The 22114-nt window shown below is 40.4% G+C and overlaps 1 protein-coding gene across 1 annotated transcript; it reads right to left on the bottom strand.

The window, feature by feature from the left end:
- Positions 1-2692: 2692 nt before the first annotated feature.
- LOC139735586 (protein smoothened-like) lies at positions 2693-20381 on the bottom strand. Its single transcript, XM_071646343.1, has 11 exons — positions 19932-20381; positions 17902-18111; positions 11791-11963; positions 11297-11516; positions 10427-10550; positions 9125-9217; positions 8447-8555; positions 6696-6890; positions 5215-5369; positions 3851-4000; positions 2693-3135 (listed from the first exon to the last, which is right to left on the bottom strand). The coding sequence occupies exons 1-11, from the start codon at positions 20379-20381 to the stop codon at positions 2693-2695; spliced, it is 2322 nt and encodes a 773-aa protein (XP_071502444.1).
- Positions 20382-22114: the final 1733 nt, after the last annotated feature.

Below are 22114 nucleotides of genomic sequence, written 5' to 3'. Positions count from 1 at the left end.
AGCGTGCCTGTGAATCTAATGACTGAAGATAAAGTTGTAGAACAGAATGAAACTGATCTCCAAAGTCAATGATAATCTTTCAAATTAAGTAAAGAAGATAAATTAAACCAAAGAAGAAGAAGAAGAAGAAGAAGACTAGAAAGAAGAGGGAAAAAGGAGAAAAGAAAGGTGGACAAAGATTGAATAAGACAAAAAAGGAACAAGAAGAAGAAGAAGTGTGAAGAAGATGACAAAGAATCAAGAATAAATAGGAGATAATAAAGTACAATCAAAACTAGCTCTACAATAGTTGACATCATGTTTCAAACATTGTCACAGCTTAATCAACACCCATGTGTTCCACAATGTGCTAAAATCATTCCATACAAACATCAATCAAGTGACTATTTAAGTCAGGCACTTATCCAGCTTGTCTCATGTATATAACCTTCAGGCCATACTGATAAATGTTGGCAGTATTTTCAAATATATTTCTGTGAAATATGTTGGATGAATTATCATCACTGACATGAAGAAAGTACATAATATACTCACCCGACTAACTTTCAACCTACATGAACTTGATCATTGGCAAAATGGTATGAGATCTCTCCCCTTCAATTTCCGGGTTTCTTCACCTGACAAAAAAAAAAAAGAAAAAAAAAAGGTCTCGTCTCTCCCCTTCCATGGTTTTTTCAGCTGACAAGCAAAAAAAAAGAAAGAAGGTCACACTTCAAGATCTCTATCTATTTCTATAGTGCCACTTATGTACTTCCGGGTTAAAAAAAGTGTGGGGGGCCCAAAGAGATGACACCTTATGTATTTCTTTGTATGTGCACAAAAAGTGTGGGGGCCCGAGCCCCCACGGCTCCCACGGTTCCGCCGGCCATGGTATATGAATGAAACACTTAGAAATCTATTTGGGGCAAGCACATAAACTCTCCTACATTGGTCAGTGCAAAGTCTAAAGCACTTCTATGTGATTCATCTAATCACAATCAAAGGGAACTAACCTGCACTATCAAAGCTGCACATGCAGAATTTGTTCAAACTTGTCACCTGAAATGCAGAAAGGCATGAACATTATACAAAGTGTACGATATTGCTACCCTATAAACTGTTTTATCCTGATATTGAAGATATGAAATGAAACATACACACAATGATAATCAAGACCATCTCTTAAAGGGATGGTAGGCCCCTACAGTATTGGTGGAGATGAGAATTGGGCTTTTAACTTTTTAAGAGGAATTCAAAGTTTATTTTACGAAAAGCGGATTTGGAATATTAAACTGAAACATCCAAAAAAAAAAGTAATACAAAGCGATCCTCATAAAGTGTGGGTCCCACACTTTATTAGAATCACTCTTTTTTGGATATCTCAGTCATTTTAAGACCAATTTTCATCAAATAAATGTTGAATTCCTAATAGAATTACATGCTCTTTCATATTTCATAAGAGGTTTCTCCTTATCTAACCACAAAATGTAAGAAACCTGAAATTAGGTCCCAACCAAAACTATACGATCCCTTTAATCTTTCTTACTGATCTGTTTTTGTTGGTGATTGCAATTTGAAGCTCTACACCACTCCTTGATGGTTTGTTTGTTTGTTTGTTTGTTTCGTCGGATCATTCAATTCATTTTACTCTTTATACAAGAACAAGATTGGTGGAATAAAAAAAAATCCAAAATGCAAATTCTTCGCTTTTGTAGGGCTGCTTTATTGAAATAGCCCACAACAAAGGTTGACCTGTCTGCATGAACTAACTATTCCTGGCTTCATTTACTGGTCTGTAATTCCAGATAATTGTTGGTAATTATATGCAGATACAGTTTATGTGTGTAAATCTCATTTATTCTTTTTTTTTTCAACAAGTAGCTTTAGCAAAGATGCTTCGGTCAGATGGTCTAAGGATTCAAGTTGTGCATCTTGCTTTGGTGACATTTACAGGAGAACATTATCAATGACATGCTCATTTCAAGCATTCAACTGCTTCTTTACTGGCCGTGTAAAACAAATCACAATTCAAACAACCATAAGGGCTACTCTACAGAGCCAACTGCGACATCTCATTGGCCGACAAATTGACAGTGAAAACACGTCCTTGAAGCTGTCATCTCTTCTTCAGCGTGGGTCAAGTTTTGCTCCAAACCTGGATGAGCTTGTGGTACGACTGCAGATTTCATTTCCTTGAAGCCTCTCTATTCGTAGATAATTTGACTGTCACATTGCTTGATTCTTGTGACTTACGTAATGATTACCTTGTACAACATTACTTATCATCACTATAATGTCAATGAATTGCCATCTTGTCTGTGATATGTGATGACTCTCGGTACGGTGATACAAATACCATCATCATAGGTTTTGGCACAGTCTATTTTATAGGCAAGTGGTTACCATAAGATGATTTCTCCTTGCCTTTTCCATTGGAAGACATGTGGTTGAACGATCCAGCCTCAGCCAGTAGCCATGAAAGAAGACGGAAGCCTGTGTGGTATCTCCTCCTTTCTGTGTATCGCTACACATTTATCTTTCCACTGCTGGACTCTTGAAGTACCATTCCAGGTAAGTGGCAAAGTCATTACTCTTGCCTCTCCTTGCCACATCTTACATGGCATATGATACACATTAAAAGACTTTATGCATCTATAGTGAGTGGTCTTTGATACCGGTAGTCCAAACGGGCGTGGTGTGGCTACCGTCGTCATCACAACACATGCTCTATGCCGCTCTCTCCCGGGATTTCAAAAGCGACATGATGCTGCACCATGGCACCCCTGCCTCGCTGCTGGATGGGGGGCAGTCGGGGCACACCGGAGCCGACGCGTCGACTGCCCCACGCAGCGGCATCTCCCAACTCAGAATGTGCACCATCTTCCAAGGGCGGCGCCCGAGCCCGAGCCCGAGCCCGAGGCTGAGAGGGCAGCTCCATACAGTCCTCGGCGTCCGAGAAGGCGTCATCCAGGGGTGTCTCCAGGCGGCTGGGGTGGCGCATGTTCTGCAGCATCCGCTTCTTAGAGGGCTTCCGCCCTGGCCTCCGTCCATGAGAAGAGCGGCCGGGTCGCTCGTCTGGTGGCGGAGGCTCGATCACGGCTTCCGTCTGCAGTGTCGTTCGGCCCCTGGTCCTCGGACGTCCACTGTCTGATGAATCTGGGATGAAATAATGAGATTGCATTGACACAAACTGTAGAAAAACATGAAGTGAGGGTGATATTCCACTCTTAAAAGAAAACAAATATAAACAAGCTTTTCCTTTAATACATCACACACATACACTACAAATAAGCAAAGATGATAAATATGGTGCTTTGTAAAAGTATCCTAAACTGTTTTACACTATAATGATATTCATAATGCATAAGGGTAAACAGGAGAATGAGACACACAAGGAACATAGAGAAAGAGAGAGGGAAAGAGGGTGAGGAAAGAGGAAAAGAAAAGACTGTTTGTTAGACACAAATCTCTGTTTAGTGTCATAAGAAAGGTGAGAGCAGACTGCACTCATTCAAGTAAAAAATAAGTTGTCATACATTAATCAGAGGTATATATCATTCAAGTGTGACCAATCTGATAGGAATACTCCTCAGGTACATTTTTAACCTGTTGAGGATGGGCTGATTCTGCTGCAACACCCATTTCCCATAGACACTTGCCCGAGTATACTTGGGACTCGTCTTCAACGGGTTAATGTGAACATGAGGGTAGCATTTTCCAACCGTGCTGTTATGCTCCAAACCTTTTTCTACCAGAGTGTAAGCTTTCATGTTTGAAACATCAAATGCACACTACTTTGGATTTTGATCCACAGTCTGAGCAGTGAAGGCAAAAAAGCTTGGCACGTAGGAGGCAAAATACACCAATGTACCTGGAGTTCCTCTCGGAGAGTTGGCAATGGTTGGAATGGGGAAGGCTGCCCCCCTTCTCGCCAGCATCCGGACGGGGACATTGTTACCCCAGGAGGAGGACGACTGGTCCTCACTGGCCACACTGGATGGGGGTAGGTCCAGCTTCATGCCTGGATTGCAAAAGGGTACAGAAGAAATGTGCAAAAATGCATGAATGACATATTCCATAGTCTTGACATAACAGCTCTGTGACAAAAATAATTTTCATCCATCTAAATTACCTCTTGTCATCACAAAATTGCCTCTTGACATCCTTATTTCGTCTGTTGAGAATGAGAAGGGAGTTAAATTGTCTTGAAAACTATGGATTTTGTGGCAACTTAACACCCTTATCATTCTCAACGTCCTTATCATTCTCAACAGACAATTTGTTCTTACCTGCAAACCAAAAACTTTTTTAGAGAGGGTATTTTATCATCCTCTTCCTCCTCCTCCTTCTTCTTTCTCTATTACTCTACACTTCACTTCATAATTTGAGCAAACATAATACTGGCTCAATTTGTTAGCCTCTTTAAGGTTATGACACCTTGTCATGTTTGCTGTGCTATAGGTCTCCTACTATCTGCATAGTCTAAATAGACTGTACTAAGCTCTTTTTCATTTGTTTACATATAGGATCTCCTGCTAAGCTCAGCTGGAGAAAATTACATACATTTTGTGAGCAAAATATTTTCCCTATCCATTCTTGTAGGACAATTTTGAGAGGAATCAAACTTGCAACTGAGAACCACCGAAATGAATTTAGAAAAAAAATGCCCCTTCTTTTATATGATTTTGATTTGATTTGATTTTTGAATTTCCTTTCATACATAAATGAAATACAAAGCCAATTGAAAGAACTAATTGAGCACAGTATAATTTGAATCTGACAGTTAAAACAGATAGATGTTAACTTCAAATATCCAACATTAATAGGATTTGATTAATTCAAACATCCAAATTTTTGAAGAAGCATAATGTGTGACTTCACACCTCAGGGGCTATTCTACACTGAACAGTCGGATCTCAGAATTTAAAGGAAAAAACAACAAACTGATGTGAAATATAGGGCATATTCAGTGCTTTCTTTGTACAGGGTTGGGGAAGGCAGACCTCCCAACCTTTCTGACTGAAAAACAGGGATGATTTGGCTCAAAAGTAGGAAAGAATAAGCAGTTCCCATAGGAATGTTTAGTAAAGTTATCAAGAAAAATAGGAAACTCCTATTGAAACGGTAGCTGCAAATGGTCAAAATTCAGATGCTTTCGTCCAAATTCAGAATCGTTGGGAGGTCTGGGAAGGTGTTGAGGATGGAAAGGAGCTAGGACAGAATGCTTGAACTTGCCAATTGCGTCGTCATGTGACGCCGACTCAAAGCTGAGGGAGAGGCGGTCGTTTTCGTCATCGTCATTCCCCTTCTCCATCTTTTTGGCAAACGCTTTGGCGATCATCTTGCTCTTCTTCAACTTGACCGGTTCGTTGATCGGCTGTCGAGTGACCCTGAAAGACACAAATAGAACACAGATATTAAAGTAAAGATATAATGAAAAAGGTATTACAAAGTAAAAACATTCAGAAGTTTGTCTATTGAAAACTCACCTCTGTTTTAATGGGCTTGGTACTGTTAACCAACAGAGTAAGATGAAAAAAACAGAAGTGAACTTTAATACTCCAAGTTGTAAACTGAAACCTGCAGCCCTATTGGTTAGGCAGGGCTACATATGATCTGTTTCCATCTAAAAAAAAAAATAGAACAATCTTGAAGACATAGCATGCAGCTTATAACTACATGGCGTATCACAGCAATCTGCTCTTATGTTGGGTCATTCTGCTCTTATGTTGGGTCATTCTGGTGCTCTGTAACTACACTCCACACACTCCACACACTCCACAACAGTACCTCCTTTCTCCTCATCTTCTTCCTCCTATACTTTTTATCATCTTATTCATTTTCATTTTATGTTCCTCCTCCTATCCTTCTTTCCTCCTGTCCCTGTTTATCTTTCTGTTCATCTTTCTGTTCTTTTTGCTCCTCCTCATCTTTCTTCTCCTCCAGCTCTTCCTTCCTCCTTTTCCCCTGTTCATCTTTATCTGTCTTTTGATCATCCACTTCTGCCTCTCCTTCCAACTTCTCCTCTTATAACTCTCCCTCATTCTCCTCTTCTTCCTCATCCTTCTACAGGTCTTCATCCTCCTTTTTCATTCACCTTTTCTCTCCTTTCTCCTCTATCCACTTTCCACTAAATCTGCTTCCACATGGCAAAAAGATTTTACACTCTTTGCCTATGGTTGCCAACCAACCACAACAACTAAAAAAGCACTCGCAGAGAGTGCAGACCTCCTCCAAGCAGCTCATTTCCACCCATACACGCATGGTGAATATCACCCAATTTCCCAATATAGAAGCCTTTAGTTTATGTTATCAGTTTCCAGCTTACGGTACCTCGCCCGAGCAGAGCATGTGCTTTAGTGTGCATATGCAAACCTCAAATATGCACAGCATGAATTCCCAAGTTCATTGACCCTACCTGCCCAAAAAATAAAAATCCTTTAAAAAATTCATGAAAATTCCCAGATCACTTCCAAGATTTCAATCTCTGTTCCTTCCGTCACTATCAACCTTTCCTATAGGTTTCATCCAAATCCGTTCACAACTTTTTGAGTCATTTGCACACAGACAAACAAACGATCAAACAAACATGTAAACAAACACTGGCAAAAATATAACCTACTTGGCAGATGTAATAATAATTGTTAATCCCAATGCTATTTGTCCAAACCTTACACACACTCAAAATCCAACCCATCCCCTCCCTGTGCACCTACTTTCTCCACATCCGGTTCCAGATGGCGATGGTGGAGGGGGTCCACACCCACATGCTCATGGCGATCCCCGCCCCGAACATGGAGAACAGGTGCACCATGACGATGGCCAGGTTGGGGCGGGTCTTGAGGGCACACGTTGGCAGAGTGTTGACGTCGTCCACCAGTTGGCTCTCCAGGGTCACATTAGCCTCACACCTGTCGGAGAGAGGAACAGGGAAAAAACAGCAACAAAGAAAAATCATATATTTGAATAAGTCACATTATCAAATCATTCTCCAAGACTGTGAGTAGATGTACACATGATGCTACGAAGGGAAAAAAATAAAATTGTATCCATTCAACTTTACGCGTACATGTATGTCGTATGCAGTTTGTGCTTATAAATGCATGAAATTCTGTCAACATTGTGAAGATATCACATCCCTAAGTGTAGACGGCCCAGCAACATTTAACAAATAGGATAGATTTACAGTGGATTAACCTTTCATGATACCTAGCTGCAACTTGCCATTCTCGTTCTTCCATGCATTGAATTAATTCCTCCAAACTGGACCTAAATGCCAATTGGGAAGTCCACCTCAGGCAAAAGAAAAGGAAAACAAGTAGAAATTACGCGGTGCGTAAAATATGTCCCCGCCGGAAGTAGCATTTAGTAGCAAAATGTACAATATAGGTAAAAAGATCAAGGTCAAAGGTCAAAGAAGTCAAAGGTCAAAATTCTATGTAGAAGTTTTGAAGCCCTCACCTAGTGCCATCACATACAGCAAACGGAATCGAAATCGGGTTAGAAATGGCGAAGGAGTAGCATTTTGTAGCCAATGTACAATATAGGTCAAAAATCAAGGTCAAAGGTCAAAGAAGTCAAAGGTCAAAATTCTGTGTAGAAGTTTTGAAGCCCTAACCTAGTGCCATCACATAAAGCAAACGGAATCGAAATCGGGTTAGAAATGGCGAAGAAGTAGCATTTGGTAGCAAAATGTACAATACAGGTCAAAAATCAAGGTCAGAGGTCAAAGAAGTCAAAGGTCAAAATTCTGTGTAGAAGTTTTGAAGCCCTCACCTAGTGCCATCATATAAAGCAAACGGAAGCAAAATCGGGTTAGAAACGGCGAAGGAGTAGCATTTTGAAGCAAAATGTACAATATAGGTCAAAGGTCAAGGTCAAAGGTCAAGGTCAAAGGTCACAACTGAAATTCTGTATAGAAGTTTCAAAGCTCCCATGTAGTGCTATCATATAAAGCAAACAGAATCAAAATCGGGTTAGAAATGGCGAAGGAGTAGCATTTTGAAGCAAAATGTACAATATAGGTCAAAGGTCAAGGTCAAAGGTCACAACTGAAATTCTGTGTAGAAGTTTTGAAGCTCCCATGTAGTGCTATCATATAAAGCAAACAGAATCAAAATCGGGTTAGAAATGGCGAAGGAGTGGCATTTTGAACATTTTGATCACACACGGACGCACGGACGGACAGACGGACACACGGACGCACGGACGGACAGACACACGGACACACACACGTTCGGAGCCCGTTTCATAGTCCCCTGCTCGAACTCGTTCGGCGGGGACAAAAAAGCCATGTGTCTGCATCCATGGTGACACAGATTAAGAGGAAAAGGCAAGCTCCATTCATTGACATTTTGCTTCCAGACATTTGTGCTAATCGAGGAATCAAACACAGTAAGGGGTTAACATTAAGGGTAATATGGAGGGGGGGGGGGGTAGGATGGCAAATAAAGTTCAATGAACTCACACTAGGTAGTCCTGGAAACCCTTTTCCCACTGTGCCTGGTGGGTGAACTCATACAGGTGGCAAGCAAAGGTGGTGAACACAAAGCCAAAGGCAAGGCCAGCAAAGACACCTGAGATAAGCAAGAGAAAGTAGCACCAGTCCATGAACAATACTCATGGTTATTCTCAAATTGATACACCCTAGTGCAAGCAAAGCAAAGTTTGTCAAAACAAACAAAGCGAAAGAAAAAAATAAGACAAACTGGGTGACATCAACTTACACAAGGAGTCTCAGCCCTATAGTTTTTTTTTCTTTGACTATCATTGATGGGAGTCATCTTCCAGTAAAAAATAAAAATGAGGTTAATTAAATCAAGCACTGATATTTCTATACCTGGTATATTGTACACTGACAGAAATATTGCATGAGCATTCTGGAGGACACAGCCATCACATTTCTGTTTAAAACTCTCTCCAGCCCAAATTTTCTTTTGTCATTACCAACATCCCGATGACACTAGTGCACTTTAATTTCAAAAACAAAAATTTGAAGATCATTAAAGTGAGAAAGAAAGAGGCTTAAGACACTGACAAATATGAAAAAGGAATACATGGGAGAAGCTCACTTATTTCTTATTTATCATGAAAGTGACTGTATCCAAGGTTTATGGGACCAACTGAAATCACAAAAGGATGTTACCTATCCTTGCAATGGTTCCCTTGATCCTTGTTGAGGCTTTGTCGCTCAGCAATCCTGGGTTTTCTTTGTCCAATGTGCAGAGAGTTACCAAACCTGGAAGAAAAACAGAGATTGCAAATGTTATAGTGATATTCATCGCATACAGATGGAAGAATGGATGAACATACAAAGAGAAGGAAGAACAACCTGAAGTTATGATGTCTTCTACACCCATTGCAGGGAAGAGACATAAAGAGGAGCATTAACAGAGATTTCTGATAATGCTTTTTTTGTGATTACAGGCTGATGAGATTGATAAAACTTCTACCCTGCAAACATGAATAGAATGAGCCATTCAGGGACAGTAGTGTTCACCTCTTGCAGCATGCTGACATGAAGTACAGGGCCTGTCTTTGTTCTCTTCCATCTCTATATCAAACTACAATGATATTAATAAAATCCTTTTTTTTTTCATTTATATCGCACCAATGGATTAGTAAAAACATGAACGTAGGTATATAACTTCAAATGAAATAAATTTCAAAATAGAATTACACTTGACAAAGAATATCTACCAGCTGCCATCTACCAAATGCCATCCATCATCTACCAACTACCATTTAAATAACCATCTACCATTCTATCATCCACCATCATATACCAACTACCATCCACCATCTACCACATATGATCCATCATTTCTCATATACCATCTATCACATACCAACCATATTATCTACCATCTACCATAATCATACCTACCATCTATCAACTAACATCTACCATGTACTATCTACCATGTATCACCTACCACATATACCATCTACCAACTACCACCAGCTACCATCTACCAGTGCCGTATATAAGGAGAGTCTGGCTAACTCGGTTTTCGGCTTATGAGTTTTGAAGCCTGTGATTGGTCCAAACTGGTCCTGTGATCTTCGTGGAGCCATGTCTTTACCAAAGCGCACTTTTATGCAGTGCCCATTGTTCACTACCCCTCATTTGGCTTGCTTTCATTGTTACGTCTGAGTGTACATGCTAACCCTCTAACGCGCAATATACAGGGGAACGACATGGCATCCAATTTAGCAGTTGTCCAGACTCTCTTTGCATACGGCACTGCCATCTACCAACTGCCATCTGTCATCTACTATTTATCATCTCCATTTGCCACATAACATCCATCAACTAACATCTACCATCTACCATGTATCATCTACCACAAACCATCTATTAACTACCATCTGACAACTATTATCTACAATCTACCATATACCAACTACTATATACCATCTACCACCCTCTCATCATCCAACTTACCTTGTACAAGATAGAAGCCACCACATATTAGACATAGACCGATTGGAACCAGCACAAACCCTGCACGATAGTAGTGGTTCTGGTAGCCTACAAAACAGATTCCTGCTACAGAATCACCATCAACCTAGCAAAACAAAACAAAACAAAAAGTGGAATCAGATATACAACCAACAAGCAAACTCATGAGAGCCTGGTCAACTCTGATAATAAGGATTGGGATAGATAGATGTACACATCCACATACATTCATACACTTCTCTTACATTTCATCTTTTTGATAGTTACCTCCGCCAAGGGAGGATATGTTTTCTTCCGCATTTGTTGGTTTGTTTGTCCTTGTGCAAAATAGCTCAAAAAGTTGTGAACGGATTTGGATGAAACTTACAGGATAGACTAAGACACAAGTAACAGATGATTAAAGTTTGGTAGTGATCTGGAAATTTTTGTGGATTTTATGAAGGATTTTTGATATTTTGGTAGGTAGGGTCAATGAACTTGGGAGTTCAAGCTGCGCATTTTGGAGGTTTTCATACACGCACTAAAGTGCGTGCTCTAGTTTCGGCTAAGGCAAGGCGTGCCGCACAGCTGGAGGTTGATGATGTAACAAAAGGCTTCTATATTGGGAAATTGGGCGACTTTCAGCATGCAGACGTATGGGTGGAAATTACTGATCTCTATGGAAGATCAAGATCAGTGGTGTAAATGAACTGCTTGGCAGAGGTCTGTGCTCTCAAAGTGCTTCTCTACTTTTCCAAGCAAAGCTCTGGAAATATTGTGCTAACACTGAAGAGGCTACTATACCCTGGGCAAACAAGGCCATTATCACTATTTTCTATACTAATTGCTGGCTTCAAAAAAACTCGATCTCACCTGGTTGATGGCCAACACCACCACTACAAGGACAAAGGGAAGAGTCCATGAGATGAGATGGAAATAGGCTGTCTTGCCCTGCAAGGGGTCCTGGGGTGTGCCCAGGGCTCGGAAGCTAAGGTGCCACGAGTAGGCCAGCATGACGAACCAGAAGACGCCGGCCACGATGAAGTAGTAGACGATGACAAAGATGATGACGCAGGAGAGATTCTCCCCCTCGCTGAATGAAGGGAAGAGTACAAAAGAAGAGTTGATGATAGCGGAAGAGGACAAATTGCTAGATGAGAGCTTGTTCGATTATCAACTCGCTCATTTGAATATTCATAAGGACTGGTCAAGAATTGTTTTTATGCACAAAAAAGGTGATATTTCAAAATGTCATATCTTCCTTATTTCTTAGTCGATTTTTGTTATATTTGTATCATTCTGTAGCAAATATTTTTCTCTTTCTTTTGAAGTTTATTCATTTTTGAGGTGGATTTCTCCTTTAATACCTGGGCTCTCCTAGTCTCATGGTGCCGTCATGGCGACAGACGATGTCCTCCCTCGCTCCGTCGGAGAACTGCGCCAGGAACCCGATGCTTCCCAGGAAGAAGCAGCCGTTCATGTAGAACAAGATGACTGCCGGGTATTTGCTGGAGTTCTTCCAGTCAGCGAAGAAGGTGCACTGGATTTGGGTGAGAATATAAAGAAGGGTTCAAACTTGGATGAGTAAACTTATACGAAAGAGTTTTGCCAAAAGAGACTCAATTTTGTACCAAAAAACAATGCTCTGCAGTGTGATATACCAGTCACATATCATATGCTCTCACTACAAATTTATGGAAGATGTAGGGCTGTACACTAACCCATTTTTTCTACTGGTCTGACCTGTCTGTTGGACCAGTAGGTAGGTACCCAGTTTTTCAATTTTTTACAGGTCCATTCCTGAAAAAGTTGCTGGTCCGACAGTGATTTTTACTGGTCCTGGACAGGTCTTGGACCAATGGACCAATGCTGGTGAGCAGCGTTGAAAGATGGCAACATTAATACAGTGAGCTTTTGAACCCCCAACCTTACTGCTTTCCAGGCAGTAGCACAACCACCAGGGCAAGCTGGATGTTGCAACCACTGCTATTATATGTCATGACTATAAAAAAATAGAAAAAATATCTTTTTAAAAATTTGATTAGAATTCCTTTGTCTGTACCGAGCACATTGACATACATGTATTAACAGTAAAGCCATATGCTCGAAACTCAAGGCTGCCAACGTTCATACATCAAAATAATTAAGAGGAGATTCCCAAAAGCAATCAGGGAGATACTTGTGTACTCATTCATGCATTTTAACAAGTAAATAATAACTACTGAATCAGTTAGGTATTCAGATTCTCTTATTGGGACATGAGATAATTTAAGCTTCCATGGAACTTAAAGGGGATGGCTAGTAACTGATCTGTGGGAATCAGTGGGAATGCTGGGGGATGATTGTTCCAATCCTTGTGGGATTCATTTAAGAGTACATTATACAACTGTATATCTATTGTTGAGTGAAAATTATTTGCTTCAGAATGGTCTCCTATTCAAGTAATATGCAGTTTAATGTTTCCAGGTTAGCATGCCTGTACAGTGTCGGGGCAATCGTTAACGGCCTGTTCATGATCGCCCCGTCACTGTACAGGCATGCTAACCTGGAAACATTACATTGCACATAACTTGAATATGAGACCATTCAGAAGCAAATAATTTTCACTCAACAATAGATATATAATATACTCTTAAATGAATCCCACAAGGATTGGAACACTTAAATCATCCCCCAGCATTCCCACTGATTTCCACTGATCAGTCTGATACAAGCCATCCCCTTTAAATTATGCACTTTCTGAAACCATGAACATAAACAAAATAATACACATGAAATATGTCATATCTCCTGGGTGAGTCATATTGATGAAAACTAGATGCTCATCAGAAATACTCCTCATATTCAATATGTCGGAACATTGCCAGAATGGCTTGCATCAACCCAATGACTGACTAATCAGAAAGGAGGAAAATTCTGCCCCGCATTACAGCACTAAAAGTCCATTTTAAAAGCTTTTTTTTTCTGTTCAAAAACACACTGATCCTGATATTTCACATGACAATGATGCTGCCTGAGTTAAGTTTGGTCGAGTTTGGTTAAGTTGGCAAAATATACAGTATGCCATGGTATATTATCAAACCATGCTAGCCAAATCGATTGAGGTTGTGAAGTATTCTAAACTCAGTTTTGTCCTTATGTCTATCGGCATCTTTCCAAGTAACCATACTTTTCATCAGATTTGGTAGTTATGAGCAGTCATGGTTGATTCAACATGTGGAAAATTTGTATCTATTGTAAATGGTCATTTAGTAAATACTTTATACCATGATGTTTTGCCCTAAATTTCTGGTATTCATACATTTGATGAACAACTGAGTTAAGGCATGCCAATGATAAACTGTAAAAACTGAGCCAAATAATACAAAAACATTAAGGAAATAAATGAGGAAGCACAGGAAAATGGAAAGGAATTTGAGAAAACTCTATGGCAGCTTCCTATGTCACTGGTAAACCAGGGGCTGGTCAGTTTGTATTGGTCAGCTTGTGGCAAACAAGCAGGCTAACTGCCCCCACACTCATTGTGCAGGACGGCATAATTGAAAGGGTCGGCCTTAAGTCCAAGCTTAGTGGTCAGTGACTGAGTAATGGTCAAAGAGAGAGACAGAGGGAAAAAAGAAAAGGAGGGGGAGGTTGGGTCCATTGAATGCCCCAGCATCTCTTTTCAGAGGAAACAGGAACAATCAAAAAGGGGGATGAGCTGGGGGCAGTTATCAATTGTTACAGTGGATCCTCTCATCAAACCAAATCCCCTATTCTTCTCACACCCCAGTTGGCTCGATCGTTTCAAAGAATTGACACACGGGACCAACATCACTTGCAATACGTCAACCACTCAACCACACACAAACACAATACACACGTACACACACACACACACACACACACATACAGCTTCTTAGGATTGCAGCAAATTTCTGTCCATCTGCATAGAGTCTTGTCATCTTCATTTAGGCCTACATAATAGTCAATACATACATTTTGTTTTCACACAGTCATATTGTATTTATTTGAGTTGATTGTTACTGACAATGTTCAGGATGCTGCAGTAATCGCTGTTTTGCCATTATGGCTTTCATTATAATAAACCTTTGTAAATCTGTTCAAATCAAACCATGTATTGCATGTAGGGCCTATGTTGTTCATAGCAAGATTTGTTTACATGGTAGCACACACCCATACTTTCACATTAGCTTGTGGATAGAGATCTTAGAGTCAATATAGAGATAGCAAGACCCATCATAGCAGTACAAAACAAAACAGCATGATAACATGATTTGTTAAAAATCAGTATGTTCCATATTTGAATAAAACATACTTTATTTCTTCATAAATCAAAGCATGTTTGTGGACATACACACTTTGTATACATACATACAGTACATACATACATATACAAACATACAGGCTTTGGCATAAATAGTTCCTCTAATTTTTGATACATCAGAACAAAGTCTTTTTTGGCAATAAACATCAGATTCACTGAATATCCCTCACTATCACACATCTCATTTAACAAAAACCAAACTAACAAGACAAGTAAAGAGCAGGAGCAGGAGCTGTATTCAGTCTCCAGATTCATTTTGTTGTCAAGGGAACTACCACATGACCATGGGGGGGGGGGGGGGGAGGGGGGAGGGGGGGGGAGGGGGGGATGGGCACTGAGATATACAATGAGCCAGATGGATGCTGACTACAAGCCTGCAATGAATATTTTACCCATTTTTGTATTTAGTCACATGACCATCACCCCAGTTCCACACTGCTGTCTACCGCCAAGGGTAAAATATTCATTGCAGGCTTGCAGTCAGCATCCATCTGGCTCATTGTATATCTCAGTGCCCATCCCCCCCTCCCCCCCCCCCCCCCCCCCCCCGAAAAAACAAACAAACAGAAAAGAAAAGAGAGAAAAATTTAGAAATTTTCTCCAGAGAAGTAGCACTGCCTTCTTTTTATTATACCATAGATGGGAACAGCTGAACACAGCAAAGTCCAATGTCAGGATTTTTCTCTTTTTTTTTTTTTACATTGAGAATCAGCCTTTTGACAAGGCTTCACGGCTGAGGAATGAAACTAACTAGCCACACCGAGCATTGCAAGGTACTGGAGAACGGAAGACCGAGTGGTGCAGCCACTAGGCTTTTTAAAACTTTTTTTTCCCAGCCGCCTTGAGATGTATTTGAGTATGAATTATTCATTTATTCACGAGTCAGATCGCAATAGGTATGCTAATGATGATGTGTCAATGCTGGCAATGCAGGCAGCTGCCGCAGGCAGACACTGCAGGCTGGATATGGATGAGCAAGCCACTGACAAGCATAAATGCATATTCATTAGATGATTGGCTGCTACAATGTACCTATTTGTTAGCAGAATCAGCAATAAACAATTAACGTCCATGACAAGAAATTCATGTCAGGTTTAAAAAGGCCTCCTGCCTGGGCCCGTCAGCCTCTCTTTCCTTTGTTCCCTCGCAGTTGGACTTATTTTCAGCCTGGAGGCCTTGTCAAAAGGCTAAGTGAGAATGGGCCAGTGTATCAATTTTTTCTCATCGTCCTCACTTGAGTAGGAGGAGCACACACACACACACACACACACATACACACATTCATCTACACTCTTTATCCAATCTGGGCAAGTGGTGTCTTGTTGGTCTTGGGTAAACACCAGACTTCTCATCAAACCTGGCCCAGAAGGGCACTTGAACAGTCCCCTGTCAGTAAACTTCCACTCAACAAATAAATTCAGGAGGAGACGACCAGGCAATAATAATGAGAAGCAGAGGAGCATCAAACCATTCCTCCCCCCCCCCCCCCTCCATCCCCATCAATCCCCTCACTCCTCAAAAGAATAGGCCCTACAGGTATAATTGCCTGGGGTAAACTTGCTACTTTGCTTTCTTTCTCTTGTTCACCTTCATTCTAGTTTTTGTTTTTTGTCAGTGTGGTCTAGTTGCAAAGTTTTACCAGTACACAGAGCTTTTGAAATGGTCTCAAGACACACCAAACATGCTTCTCAGTTTCTGTTGCTTTGTACAATAAGTGGCAATTGAATAGGTTTCTATTAGTGATGCTATTATAGATACAGATCTCCGTCATATTGAATTTTTCTAAAGTTGCGGAAATTTAGCTACCCATGTATGGTGACACTCCAAAAGAACGGGAGGTTTTAGTTGATAAATCATGGACACAATGAAGGTTACAGTTTGTTATTCTGAAGGTTTGATATTCAAAAGGTCATTAATCTGAAAGTGAAATAAGTTTCATTATTCAAAAGGTTTGCAATTCAGAAAATGAAATAAGGTTCACTGTTCCAACAGTTTGTTAATTGGCAAATGGAAAAAGGTTTGTTATTCTAAAGGTTCATTAAAGGGATAGTACAGTTTTGGTGGAGGTGAGAATTGGGCTTTTAACTTTTTGCGAGATACCAAGAAAACACTTATGAAATAGTACAGAGCATACCATTTTAAGAGGAATTCGAAGTTTACTTGATGGAAATTGGGTTTGGAATGACGGAAACATCCAAAAACAAGGTAAAACAAAGCGATTGTGTGAAAGTGTGGGTCCCACACTTTATTAGAATCGCTCTTTTTGGATATCTCAGCTATTTCAAAACCAATTTTCATCAAATAAACATTAAATTCCTCATAAAATTACATGCTCTTTCATATTTCATAAGACATTTTTCATTATGTCACCAAAAAATGTTAGAAATCTGAAGTTAGGTCTCAACCGAAACTGTACAATCCCTTTAATATGCACCTTCTTTTCATTTTTGGATTAACATACCTTCTTCCATTTTCAGATAACAAGAAAGACTTTTGAAAATATTATTAAAATGATCACATATATTCTAATTATTTTCTTGGTTTCTAGCACCGTTTAATCTCATATATCTCAAACTGATATTAAAGGATATATATCTGCTTTTGCATTAAACTCTTCATATGTTTTGTTTGTCTGAATTTACTCTCCTTAAGAAGGGAATGTCAACTCAAAACCTCCGAAACACATGTACACGCTGACACACGCACACAAATGCACACATATGAGGACATCAATTTCTATTTATAATGAAAATACAAGGTTGAGATACAGGAGGCTATAAATGCATATCTAGCCAAACAACACAGTATATAAAGATAATTAGATAACAATTTTGAGACCTGGTTTTTGTTTATGTTCTAACAAGATTTTTCTTATAACCGTGTTATCACATTTTTTGGGGGGTTATAACAAGAGTGCACTGTATTATGTGACTACAACCACTCCAATCAGTGGCATATCCTGGCGGAGGTGCACCGGGCACGCACTCTCCACCCCCTTTATTTTTCGTTAAAATAAAAGAAATAAAAAGCGATAATGGGGGGTGTGTGCTCCCCTTTAATTTTATAAAGGCCCCCCCCCCCCCTTCATGGTATTCCTGGATCCACCCCTGCCAGTAATCACACTAGCTTGGATCACGCAAAGTGAACTCACCAAAGTAAAGAGTGTGCAGACAACACAGACCCCAGCAAAGACTGCGATGAAGACGTGGACCTTGCTGTGGTCGTCTTCGGTGTAGAGCGGATTGCTGCACTGGATGCCGCAGCCTTCCACATTCTCGTACCAGCTCTTGGCATTGTCCGTGGCGACGAGGGGCGGTTCGCACTCCCCGGTGAGGTTGAAGGTCACCTGCTTGTATGTGTTCTGAAAAACAAAATAACAAAAAGGAATATGGAATTGTTGAATCATTACAGGGTTTTTTTTTTGTTTTTTTTTTGCAGTTCTTGATTCATGACAAATGCATCTTGTGCAATTATTTTAATTGCCCAATATACTAAAAAAATTGTATGAAAGTTTGATATCAGAGAGGAATTTCAAAAAGTAGCATTACTTTCCCTCTGACAGACTCCAGTAGCCAATGCTGAACTGATAATTCAAGATCTTGAAGATCACTGCAGAGGTTTGTTGAAAAAGGCATTTTATGTTTCAGCTGTGTTTCAGGAATGAAGTTTGTTATCCAGTTTTGCCCAAATCAATATAAAAAAAGTAAATTCATCATCACAAAGAGTGTTTCATGCACTATCACAAATATTCCCAGCATTGCTGAAGGAGCAAGACAATCTCAATTGTTTAATCTGTTTTGTGTTTGCAAATGTATGTAAAGTTCTGTTGCCATTTTGCTATATATATATAAATCAAAAGTGACAACGGTGTACACGCGCTTTTACAGGCCTTATTGGCTTTTTATTTGTATAAAACATTTTCCATTTTACTTCTTTCCTGTTGTGATTTGTTACAATTTATGATATAATCTCATTGTTGTTGTTGTTGTTGTGTGCTATTATCTTTATGTATGATCGTTTCTATGCTTTATCTTGTAATACTGGATATTTAATATTACTTTTTTATGATTTGAAATGGAAATAAAAGAATTGAATTGAATTATATGGCACTGATGTGCACATATAAACACATAAAATGCAAAAGGTGAGATAGACATGTGAGATTTTGAGAGCAGTCATTCCCACTATTTAATGATACTTACAACAAAAACAGATTATATGTGAACATCAAATGGATATTGTACATGTGTAGTACAGACTAAAATAAGTGAAATGGGTCACAGTGACTTAACTACAGCTTTTCTGAAAGGTCCAGTTTACCTTTGCTAAAAGTGGTATCATAAAAATGTGTCAAGATATAACATTTTTGGTAATGCATATTTGTAGATCAGTTTTATCACAAACCTTGTCCACATCTTACTTTATTAATAACTTTTGACAAGGTTAGTGCCTGCTTTGAAAGTTGGCATAATTATGGAGATATCAGTGTTTTATGCTCAATTTCAATTTGATCATAATCTGTCATACGTTTTACTCTGGTGGCATCCCTATTTTAGATATTGCACACACGGTTTGTGTTATGCGCTTGAACTATACTTAGAGCATCGAATATAGGGATTCACACTTTTACAGTGTGCTTCTTTCTATTTAGATAGGTTAGGAGAGTCCTAAGTCACATTTTAGAACTATCTCTCTTTCAGAATATGCACTAATGCTGGCGATTTTTTGTTTGTTTTGAGGTGCACACTGCAAAATGGTAAATGTAGTGCCAGTGACATAACTAAACTTGACCAGGCTATACACAATGATAGCAAGCCTGCAAAAGGTACTGCTAACACACTTCATATTACTGTTATTTTTCAAATTCATTCCAATGAACCAAAAGAATAGGGTGTTTACTATATATTTACGTCAAGACTTGCCTTGATTTACTACACTGTACATACACCATCATAAAGTGAAACAATATTTAAGTCAGAACATAGAAATAGGAGCAAACTCTTCAAACAAGAAGTTTTACCTTTTCATATTCAAAAATTGTTCGCTCCTGTTTTTCTTTTTTAACACATTGCTAATTGGTAACAATGGAATGATACTTGAAATTCAGATTTTTTGTAAATGAAAGTGAGATTGATGACATTCAGACATGTATCATGTCAAGCCGAGAGCTGGAACACTCACCGGTACGGCGCACTCCCGTGGCATCGTGTCGTCATTGCACTGCAAAAAGTGGGGCCAGCCACGCTCCACCTCCACGATGCGGCACGGCGCCTGCACCACGGAGCACATGTCGTAGCTGGGCACCTCCACGCGGCCGCCCTCGCACCGCGGCAGGTAGACGGCGCAGAGGAACGGCTGCACGACCTCCCAGCACTTGGGCACGTTGCGCAGCCCTCCCCACATGATCAGCTTCTCGCGCACCTCCTCCAACGTCGCGGAGTCATTGGCCAGTGACAGCGATGTGTGGGTGTGGGATAAACGTGTGCCCAGGCAGTCCGACATGTTAGCAGGCAACGGGGTGCACGCAGCCGGCTGCGTGCAGTCATCGGATGAAACGGAGCCACCCCCGATGGTCAGATTGAGGGAGAGGGCATGGGTGACCTCTGACCTCACAGCAGAATATACGACCATGCAGACGAGCCAAACAAGTACTTGGCATAATGGTGGCAGTGCCATCTCTGAATGGTGAAGGAGCACCACTTCATGTATTATCCAGCTGTTGAACCAAAACAAAAGTCATTAAAACATGTAGGCCTACATAGATGTAATCAGAAACTAATATGCCTCTAACATACTGAAATACATGCAGCAGGATTACCAACCTTTGCAGATCACTAAACATACTGATGCATAATAAAAACTTATTTCTGAAAAGGCAAAAATTATGCATTGCATTTTGACTCAAGAGATGAAAATATAAACATACAAAGCATGCTTAATCACATTTCAGAAAAAAATGTATAGTTTAAAAAAAATGTCTTATACTGTCTGATGTCTAATGGAGAGAAAACATGTCAAATATCACAAAAGCATATAGGAGTTGGCAAATCCTAACATGGCACAGCTAAGCTTTGTATTATGAGCAGCTGGACTTTAATATAGAGTAATAATATCAAATAAACAAAACACTACAAGTCTCCTTTATATTGATTGTGAAATACAAATGACAATGTTACACATGATCAGTGGCGTATCTAGGGGGGGGGCAAGGGGGGCACGTGCCCCGGGCGCCACTCCTTGGGGGCGCAAAAAACGAGAAAAAAAAACGAAGAAAAGAAGAAAAAACAAGAGACCCGCGGGTCTAGCGCTCACCTGAGTATCACAAGTTCACCTTTCACGCAGTCACTAATTTAAATTATTCACAGCTCTACCAAAATTTGACGAGGCATTCTCAAGTGGAAGATGAAAATGTACAATAAGGGCCCAATTTTTTCAAGATTCCTTAATTTGGGGGAATTGGGGCCCCCTGGGGCCCTCTGGGTGGGGCATGGTGCCCAGTTTGATAAATTGAGATCCTGACCACCTAGGGATGCTACCTGCCAAGTTTGACAAAAATCCATCATGAGGTTTTCAGGAAGAAGATGAAAATGTACAATTCAGGCCCCCATTTGATCCCTTCCAACCACCCCCCTCCCCCCTACCCCCAAGAGGGGCACCCCTGGATCTCCTATGAACAAACTTGAAACTACAGTCATTAATGTACTCACTCATAGTATTATCTCAGCTCTATAACTTCTGATTCTAGAGAAGATTTTTAAAGATTCCTTCATTTGGGGGGTTTGGGCCGCCCCCTGGGCGGGGCATGGTGCCCATTTTAACAAATTGAGATCCTAACCCCCTAGGAATGCTACCTGCCAAGTTTGGTGAAAATGGGTCATGGGGTTCTCAAGAAGAAGATAAAAATGTACAATTTAGGCCTCATTAGGACCCCTCCTCACCCCCACCCCCCCCCCCCTGGGTCCCAAGGGGGGCACCCCTGATTCTGCCATGAACAAACTTGAAACTACAGTCATCAATGTGCTAACTCATAGTATTAACCTAGCTCTATCACTTCTGGTTCTAGAGAAGAAGGTTTTTGCGGATTCCTTAATTTTGGGGGGTTTGGGCCCCCTGGGGGCCCCCTGGGTGGGTCATGGTGCCCATTTTAACAAATGGAGTTCCTAACCCCCTAGGGATGCTACCTGCCAAGTTTGGTGAAAATGGGTCATGGAGTTCTCAAGAAGAAGATGAAAATGTACAATTTAGGCCCCATTAGAACCCTTCCCCACCCCCCTCCCCTGGGTCCCAAGGGGGGCACCCCTGATTCTGCCATGAACAAACTTGAAACTACAGTCATCAATGTACTAACTCATAGTATTAACTTC

The sequence above is a fragment of the Diadema antillarum genome, unplaced genomic scaffold (assembly GCF_040938485.1).
Source record: "Diadema antillarum isolate AM-2024a unplaced genomic scaffold, OU_Dant_1.0 seq00000586_RagTag, whole genome shotgun sequence".
NCBI lineage: Eukaryota > Metazoa > Echinodermata > Echinoidea > Diadematoida > Diadematidae > Diadema > Diadema antillarum.
Note: the sequence above shows the minus strand (reverse complement) of the source record. Positions and strands in the feature narration are given on the sequence as shown.